At 50.8% G+C, this 9,926-nt stretch overlaps 1 protein-coding gene across 1 annotated transcript in view; it reads right to left on the bottom strand.

The window, feature by feature from the left end:
• Positions 1–483: 483 nt before the first annotated feature.
• The window catches only part of SCD5 (stearoyl-CoA desaturase 5), a 159,219-nt gene continuing 149,776 nt past the window's right edge, over positions 484–9,926 (bottom strand). Inside the window, exons 4-5 of the mRNA XM_062199189.1 lie at positions 4,394–4,626; positions 484–1,908 (exon numbers count right to left, since the gene is read on the bottom strand). Of these exons, the coding sequence (XP_062055173.1) occupies positions 1,718–1,908; positions 4,394–4,626 (424 nt within the window). The 3' untranslated portion in view covers positions 484–1,717. The remainder of the gene's footprint in view (positions 1,909–4,393; positions 4,627–9,926) is intronic.

Here is a 9,926-nt window from a genome sequence, read left to right as displayed (position 1 = left end):
GCAAACTCATTTCGAAACATAACTACATGAGATCAGCCCTCCCTACAAAGTCTTAGCAATATGTGCCTGGAGCGTGCAGCCCTGGGAAACACTGCACGTGTATGCAAAAGGGTCCTTACATGGTGGTACACGCTCTGCCCCCGCCAGCGGCTGCAATCCCCCTGGACAACAGGCAGGCTAAGAACACGTCTGATGACACACTCCAGCGGCACGGAGGCAGAGCTGAGAGAGGAGGACTGTACTGAAGACACAGGTCCATCTTGCCCCACCCCTGGTCACTGCTGAGGGGTGGTTCTGGCTTCCCACACAGGGTACACCAAAGAGAGACAGGCAAGGCAGGTCACAGGGCTGAAGTCAGTCCCGAGCCCAGGTCAAATGGGAGTCATTTGGTTGCAATACTGAGAAAACCCTCTTGGAACAACTTTTAAGCATCTGGACAAGAACACCAATGAATTCATGAGCATTTATTGTAAATCACTCATAGTTTACACATAATTAATGGCAAAATAACACTATTAAGTACCTGCCGGATGAAGAACTTCATTATGACAACTTCCGATTGGCATCAACGCTGTTTCTAAAATGTAAATTTTAAATCCTACATCTTTCCCGAAATTATCTCTCTTAAAGAACTTGGATACCAACACCATTAGACCTTCCTTCTGCTCTAACATCTAACACAAAGGGCACACTGTCCCATTAATTCAACATGCTCTTTACAAGGAGACGTAACACACAAATTTGTTTTTTTGGATCGAGAAGCTACATAATGATCACTTTATAATTTGCTGCAAAATCAATGAAGACTGCATGCAGATGAAACAGCAGATACATTAGAGTTCTAGCTAACTGTCAGTTATTAAGATATGATGGCCTCATATGGAAAATTAATACACTTATTTAGCAGAAGTAGCTGAAGTACATGCATCAGTGGCTGGGATCAATTAGAATATAAATTAGGTGTCTAAACATTTAAATGAGAGTTTAATTTGATGTCTGAGTTATACATCTTTAAAATGACAATAGAGAAAGAGAAGAAAATCAACCATTTAAATGGGCATTGATTTATAGGGTAGGTTGGGTATATGGCTTGGGGCACAAAAGTAACTTCGTGTTGAGAAATCTCCTAAAACAAAGACAGTGGAACATTAACAAGCCGTAAACAGGGCAACAACAACAAGATACAAGAGCCACTTCCTATATTCTCACTGCTTAAAGGTTTTGAGTATCCCACTTAGACAAACAAAAAACCGACCACGGAATAATTCCAAAACAGAAACAGTCTTCAGCTACGATGCACAGCCCTCTTTTGTCCCCTACCCTGCCCTCTGCCCTTCAGATACTGTGTTTAAAAGCAATGCTGGTTAACTGGGAGAAAATAAAATAAATGCTCTCCCAAGTCACACAGAAAGACCATTAAACTTGTTCGTCCTGTCGGGGTAAACATCAGGTACAAGCACATAACAATGTGTATTTGAGATATTGTAGCTACAGCAATTAAATCACATGTCCACATCCTAATGTTAAATCATAGTACTAATACTGACTTCAGTTTTTCACTGATAGTTGTATTTTGACATTGAGACCAACAGAAAATTCCCAGATCACACAGATCCTGTTCCTTCCCCGCCCACCACCCTCTCCTACGATCCAATGAACATAGGGACTACAGTAACAAAGCCAGGAGCGAGGTGTCCCATCGGACTGCTCTTCCACGTCAGGCGCTGCCATCTCCTGTCTTGGCTTTCCGGGCCTCGATCATCGGCTTGGTGGCCCGTTTGCGGTCAGTGGCCAGCCCCAGCAAGCACATGAAGTCAATGAACCAGGTGGTTGGGTTGAAATTTAAACCAAATTCACTTGCGGAGTAGTCGAAGGGAAAGGTGTGATGGTAATTGTGGAAGCCTTCGCCTAGAAGATAGAGCAGACATTAAAAGAATTCAATCACTATGTCTCTCTACACATCTTTTAAATTTTATTTATTTATTTATTTGAGTGTCAGAGAGAGAGAGAGCTCCCATCTGCAGGTTCACTCCCTCACATACCTACAATGGCCAGCACTGGGCTGGGACTGAAGCCAGGAGCCCGGAATTCAGTGCAAGTCTCCCACATGGTGGAACTCAATTACTCCAGCCATCACCTGCTGCCTGCCAGGGTCTACACTGCGGGAAGCTGGAGGCAGGCACCACACCCAGGCACTCTGATACTGCATGCAGGCATCTTAACTGCCAGGCTAAAAGCTGCCCTGACACAGATTTTTTTTTTTAATTGCCTATGTTTTGAGGATCCATTGAGACAGAATTCACATATAATTTATCCACTTAAAATATATAACTTCACGACTTTTAGTGTATTTAGAGCTGTGTATTCAACATTATAATGATTATAACATTTCCATTACTCCCCAAACGACAAATGCCTTAAGCTCTCACCCCAACCACCTCCAGTGCCCTCCCAGCCCTACTCTGTCTATAGATTTGGCTTTTCTGGACATTTCAGGCACATGAAATCACACACTAGGTCGTCCTTTGTGGCTGGCTTCTTTCACTTACCACAATGGTTTCAAAGTTTATCTGTGGTGTAGCACGTATCGGTACCACATTCCCTTTTATGGCTGAATAGTATTTCTCCGGGTGGATATACCATATTGTGGCTACCCATTCACTAGCTGAGGGACATGCGTGCTGTAATGAACATGCATGTGCAAGTTTGCACGTGGACATACGTTTTGCTTTCTCCTGAATATAAATTTAGGAGTGCCGCTGTAGCATCATATGGGACCTATTTTTTAACTGTTTGAGGAACTCTCTCCTTACTCCTGAGTGGCTATGAGTAACCGGATGTTTCTCCTTTTGGCTGTATTTGAAAGACTCCCCTCCACCATGAGTGCATTGGAAGGACCGATGGGTCAGCGGTCTGCAATTATCTTTGTAAATTCCGTCTTCCCTACCTTGCCCCCACCCTTGCCCTTTAGTGTTCTTCCCGGGTTGAAGTTCTTCCCTCTGGTTTCAGAAGCAGGTACTCCATATGAATTCCCCACTCAACTGCACAGCTGAGTACAGCAAGAGCCTTCCAAGGACCTCTCTGGAGCAAACTGGCTGGGAGTCCGGTGTTGGCCTGGATAGCCTGAACACCAATCCCTGCCTCTCCAGGGCTTGTGTCATGACCCTAACCACTGAGGTTCCTGGACCATCCACCCCTATACAAGGTGGCAATGGTCCACGCTCACTTCTGTCTACTCTCAGCATCAATATTGAACGAGGCTCCCTTTTTCAGAGGCTAGAGGGCAATGCTGTAGATCAGGTCAGGAAACTCTTCCTCCTGGTTTCCAAGGCACGTGCCCCGTATGTATCCCGCTATTCCACAGAAGGACTTGGTGTAATTCTGGTTAACAAGTGGGCAGGAACCTCAGGACCCCAGGGGTCTGAATGAATGGGTGACGCTAACGAAGCGCAGGCAGACTCACCACCAAGTGATGCGAAGACCATTTCTGCTTTAATGATGATCACTTCCCCTGCTGGGTTTGATCTCTGTGCTCAAGATTCAGCCTACCAAGATGCCTGAGCTGCTTCTAGAAAGGTACTGCTAATATGTATGGATCCCTCACTATGTGCTAGACACAATGCCAACCGCTTTACCAGATACTCGCGGTTACTCTGCACAGCAGCTATGATTATCCCAGTTTGAGACTGAGGATGTAAAATCACAGAAGGGACACGTGACTTGCCTAAAACCATATGGTTAGCAGTAAAAGCAACACCACGGAAGGCTTATTTCAAGCTAAGCACTGCTGCCAACACGGTGCAGGAACTCAGCTAACCCTACAGCGCCCTCTGGAGGAGCTCAGTGCTACTGCTACCTCTGCTCTACAGATAACAGCACAAAATGCAAGGAGCCAGATAACTTGCCCAGAGAATAAGTGGAAAAAAAAATCAGGACTCAGCGGGGGGTGGGGGGGCTTCCGAGGCCTCACTGGGAACCTCGTTGTGGTCCCGTGAGATGCCAAGTCTTGCCTCTTCCCTTGTTTTCGAAGGCCTTTTCTCTCGAGGTCTGACAAAGGATGGCACAGCTGCAGCTACAGGAGTCACGGAGTTTGTGAACAAGTCAACAGTCGCTTTCCCTTCAGGAAAATTTCCATAGTGAAAAAGAAATAACTACTATTTGTCGATCACTTACTACACTGTACCACGCAGTGCACGTATTCCTGAGAGGAAGGCCTTGCCACTCCCGCTTCACAGAGAAGAACACAGTAAACCAGAGCGATCTCAGGGCTTGTCTAAGAGCCAGGATTCTCAGGCCAAAGCTCAGGCTGCCTCTACAGATTCCACAAGACCACTGAGAAGCCAGGACCGTCTCCGGCCTCCATTTTCCCTATGGTCCCCATGGCCCTACTCACCAATGGCACCCAGAGTAACGAGTGGGTTCTGCCGGGGGCTGATGCGCTTGTCGTAGGGCCGGTTTCCGTACATGTGGGCAGCACTGTTGACCAGCCAGGTGCCGTTGAGGGAGACGGCGTAGCGGAGGATGGCAGCCAGGAAGTAGGAATTCCACAGGCTCTCTCCCCAGATGTACCAGGGCACGATGGTGGGGACCACGAAGCACATGAGCACCACGCTGATCTTATAGTACCTACAAGGCAGAATGTCACTTCATCAGTGGGCACCTGTTGACAGCCCTGGGAAGAGGCAGGCAAGGTCAGGACAAAGCCCAAGGGAAAAACCGTGGCTCTTCCAACTCTTCCTTTACGAGGAGAACCCTGTTGTGTGTAGGAACCACAAACCTACATACCTACAAGGGCTAGACAGGTGACACCAGGTCGAGAATTGGGACAAGTAAAATACAACAGGAGGTTGTAACGCCCCCTAGCAGATTGCAGAAGAATTACAATGTAGAATAAAGAACATGGCCTTAATTTCTCTTAGAGCTAAGTGTATCCTACAAGCCACCAGCTTGAGATGGCTCCTAGAAATTTCTTTCATCGCTCCATCAACCTGATGTATCTAAATAATTTCAAGAAATATTCAGGATTTCTTGAATCATTTTAGGCACACAATTCTGAGCTAACTTGGCTAGGTAAAAAGGTAACTAACACCCCATTAAAAGATAGTCTCTGGCCCTCAGAGAGTACCTTCCAAACCAGTGTGAAAAATGGGCGGATGGCCATGGTCACACGAAAAGTAATCATTCAAAAGCACACCAGGGCTGGCGTAAGGCCTAGCGGTCAGCATGCCCGTAACCCACACTGCAGTGTACAAGTTTGATTCTTGGCATTGCTTCTGGCTCCGTCTTCCTGCTGACGCAAACCCTCAGAGGCAACCATCAAGGCTCAGGTAACCTGAGCTCTGTCATCCACGTGGGAGACCTGACTGTGTTCCCAGCTCCCAGCTTTTGGCCCTAGCCTGGGTCTATTGTGGGAATCTGGGGAGTGAACCAGTGAATAGAAGCTTTCCCTGTGTCTCTTTCTCTCTCCCTCAAATAACATTTTTTGGAGTATCCATATATGTGTGTGTGTGTGTGTGTATGGCATCACTAGTTCGATTTCTGGATATATTTCCAGCAAATTTTACTGAACACGTAGTATGTGTCGGGCCCTGAGCAGTACTGATCTATGAGCTGAGTGTGGGTAATACAAAGACAGATCAGAGGTGGTCCTTGCCTCAGGCCTCAGGGAGCTGGGATGGCCTCTGGATCTGGACAGGACAGGCTGTGATGTGAGTCTGCAGCTACCCATTCCTAGCTATTTTTTTTTTTGACAGGCAGAGTGGACAGTGAGAGAGAGAGAGACAGAGAGAAAGGTCTTCCTTTGCCATTGGTTCACCCTCCAATGGCCGCCGCAGCCGGCGCACTGTGGCTGGCGCACCGTGCTGATCCGAAGGCAGGAGCCAGGTGCTTCTCTTGGTTTCCCATGGGGTGCAGGGCCCAAGCACTTGGGCCATCCTCCACTGCACTCCCGGGCCACAGCAGAGGGCTGGCCTGGAAGAGGGGCAACCGGGACAGAATCCGGTGCCCCGACCGGGACTAGAACCAGGTGTGTCGGCGCCGCAAGGCGGAGGATTAGCCTATTGAGCCACGGCGCCGGCCCCTAGCTATTTCCTCCCCAGCCTCTTCGGGGCTGCTTAGACTCCCAGAGATGCACAGGCAGCAGTTGAATGTCAAGTGGAAAAGGGCCCGGAGCAGGGGGTGGCTGGACCCAGCTGCAGCTCCCAGGAGGAAAGCATCAGCACATGGCCACGGGAGGCCTTTAGGGACTCCAGTCTCTGGGGTACCCCCAGGTCAAGTTTGAGAAGTGGGGGCGGGTACTGGGGGCTTGCTCTGGACGGGGTCACCCTGGAGACAGATCTGGCATATAGTGTAGCACTGAAGATCTGGGCCCGAGACAGCGTCCCCGGCGTCCCCAGGGAGAAGCCAAGCTCCCAGCTCTGCCCCGACCCCAGGGACTGAGGCTTCTCCACTGGACCAGAGCCCTTGGGTCCCGGCCTCTGTTCTGAGCTGTTTAAACTGTCATCTGCCTGCCATGGTTCCTGTTTTTAGAAGTTCCACTGCACCCTGTGGAGGGAGTGCACCAGCAGTGTGGTTTCCCAAGCGAGGCGAGAAAAGCGTCTGCGCTTCCCCAGCTCTCTGAAAGGCCACAGAGCCACAGAGCCACCAGGCTCCGTGCCACTGCCTGGCGCACAGCGCGGCTTCCTCTCTGTGTTCTTGGCCAAGCGGAGGGGAGAAGGCACAGTTAGCGGGCTCAGTGACTGGGGCTGTCAGGGAGGGAGTCTGGGGCCCAAAGTCCCCCACTGATCACTTCCAACAGCGTTGGCCAATCTGCCTGGGAGCCGAGAGCCTGCCCTAGCCCCCATGCTGCCGGCCTCCGCAGCTGTCTCCATTAATGGCTGCCATGGCCTTGGGCCTGAGACCCAGCGCTGGGACAGCCCCTGGCACCCTCGGAACCAAGACCTCACAATGCACCTCTACAAAGCCTCAGCACGAACTCTTCCCTTAGTAAAAAGCCCTCCCCTTGGTGGGGTGGGAGGCTGGGCGGTAGCTCTGGTGTTTTGCTAAGTGGGTCTTTAGGTAAAATATGACTTGGTACTGAAGTCCCCCGCCTGGCCCAGGGAGTAGATGACGGAACACAGCAGGCCCCAGGTTTCTCTCTGCGACACTTCCTGCACTGACAGATTTATTGGGCGGCTGCACTGTGCCCTGTGCTGCCCTGGCGCTGAGCCACAAAGTGCACACGGTGGACGGATGACAGCGCCAGCCCTGGGGGCGCAGGGCATTCCGGCAGGGAGCGAGGCACCTGCTCCGCATATTCTGACAGGGAGGGCAGACGAGAAGGCGGACAACAAAGCACACATGGCGCATGCTCGTGGTGAACGCCAAGGCGCAAGGAGTTCAGGGACGAAGATGCGCGTGGGAAGGGCAGGGGCGGAGATCTGACTGCTAAGGTTTTCAGTAAAGACCTGAGGACGTGAGAAGTCAGCCACGCGGCCGAGTGGGGCAGAGGACGCCACGAAGGCCCTGAAGCCACTCAGGGAAGGTCGTGGTGGTGGGGGTGGGGGTGGTAGTGGGAGGCTGGGAGCCCAAGGTGAGAGGAGGGATGGTGGGAGGAGGCTGGAGAGCCCTGTGGCAGTCCAGGTAAGACCGGATGGTGGCTTGAACCGTGAGAAACGGTCAGATTCTCGCTCTAGCGAGGGTCCCCCAACAGTTGTGGCAAATGTGGAAAATGAACAAACAACGTAGATTTCTTAATTTTTTGCACCAAAATAAACTTATCTTTTTAAAAAAGATTTATTTATTTATTTGAAAGTTACACAGAGAGGAGATGGAGATGGAGATGGGGAGAGAGAGAGAGAGAGAGAGAGAGAGGTCTTCCATCCACTGGTTCACTCCCCCAGATGGCCACAACAGCTGGAGCTGTGCCGATCCGAAGCCAGGAGCCAGGAGCTGCTTCCGGGTCTCCCCGGTGGGTGCAGGGGCCCAAGGACTTGGGCCATCCTCTGCTGCTTTCCTAGGCCATAGCAGAGAGCCGGATTGGAAGTGGAGCAGCTGGGACATGAACTGGTGCCCATATGGGATGCCAGAGCTTCAGGCCAGGGCATTAACCCACTGCACCACAGTGCCGGCCCCAAAATTATCTTGTTTTAAATGGTTTATTTATCTGTTTACTTAAGGGTTATTTTATTTATTTGAAAGGCACAGTTAGAGAGAAAGAGAGGGAAAGGCACAGGGAAAGAGAGCTCTCCCATCTGCTGGTTCGCTCCCCAAATGTCCACAACATCCAGGGCTGGGTTAGACTGAAGCCAGGAGCCTAGAACTCTATGTGGGTCTCTCATGCCGGTGGCAGAGCCTAAGCACTGGGGCCATCTTCTCCTGCTTTCCCAGGTGCATTAGAAGGGAGCAGGATTGGAAGAGGAGCAGCTGGGACTGGAATCTGCGCTCATATGGGATGCTGGGGTCACAGGTGCTGACAACCTGCGTGCCACAACACCGGCCACAGATAACTTATATATAAATTATTCCGATTCCATTGTCCATGAACTTTTTTTTAAAGTTTTTTTATTTTTTTAAATTTTTAAAAAGATTTTTATTTATTTATTTATTTGAAAGAGTTACACAGAGAGAGAAGGAGAGGCAGAGAGAAAGAGTCTTCCATCCACTGGTTCACTCCCCAATTGGCCGCAACGGTCAGAGCTGCGTCGATCCGAAGCCAGGAGCCAGGAGCTTCCTCCGGGTCTCCCACGCAGGTGCAGGGGCCCAAGCTCTTGGGCCATCTTCTACTGCTTTCCCAGGCCAGAGCAGAGAGCTGGATTGGAAGTGGAGCAGCCGGGACATGAACTGGCATCCATATGGGATGCCAGCATTGCAGGCAGCGGCTTTACCCACTACGCCACAGCGCTGGCCCCTGTTCATGAACTTTTCAAAGATCTTTCCTACTTCAAAAACCGAGTGACAGGACTTAGTAAGAGACTCGAGGTTAGAGAGGAAGGGTGGTGATGACAGGATGACGGTAGGGATGGAGCAGAATGGAGGAGGAGCCGGTGGGAGTGCCGGCCTCGGGCACAGTAAGTTGGAGATGCCCATGCCATCCTAAGGGAGACACACAGTAGGGGAGGTGTGCAGGTGTGGAATTCAGAGAGGCGCCACAGAGAGCTGGTGCTGGGAACGAGGTGTGGAACTCACCCGCCTACCACCAGATACCACTCACGCCCGGTTTCTGGTTTGAGCTCCACAATAGCCCTAGCCAGTGGTTTCTTCCAGCCTCTCCTTTGCACGGGTCCAGACAGGTCACATGGGACTTCCCCAGTCCACATTGGCTGTACGGAGCAGAGCCAGGCTTCAAACTCAGTTCTTAAACCTGGATGGTTTCCGCCTCTTTGTATAACCTGTTGCTCACTCAGCCAGCAGGGAGCAGGTTGAGAGGGGGAAGGAAACTCACCTGAGATAAACTGGCTGACCCAGCTGAGCCAGCTCCCGCCCCCGGAGCTGCACCTGTTTGGGTAAAGACAGTGTGTCTTCTGGCTAGACAGGTACTTCTTCCTGGGGGGCACACAAACTCTCTGTCCCGTCTAGGGCACCCTCCCCAGCCCTGGCGACGGAATCTTCCAGGTATCACCGGTCCAAACATCACCTCCTCCTAGGGGATCTCCTGGGTTCCCGGGAGCAGTGTTCCTGTGGCGGCTTGTCCTACCCTCTCCCCCCCCCCCCCCCCATCTCAGATCCACACTCGCTGTCTTTATGGGTGGTCTCACCTGCCAGCTCAGTGCTCTCACCCATGACTGCACGTTAGAATCCACCAGAGAACATTTGGAAATGACTGACGCTGGGAATCCACTGCCAGACCAGTAGAATCAGCAGCTCTGGTCTGTGCACTGCCATCTTTTTGTATTTTTTAGATTCTATTTATTTATTTGAAAGTCAGAGTTACACACACAGAGAGAAGG

The sequence above is a fragment of the Lepus europaeus genome, chromosome 8 (assembly GCF_033115175.1).
Source record: "Lepus europaeus isolate LE1 chromosome 8, mLepTim1.pri, whole genome shotgun sequence".
Lineage (NCBI taxonomy): Eukaryota > Metazoa > Chordata > Mammalia > Lagomorpha > Leporidae > Lepus > Lepus europaeus.
The sequence above is the reverse complement of the archived record's forward strand: the minus strand, read 5'-3'. Positions and strand labels throughout refer to the sequence as shown.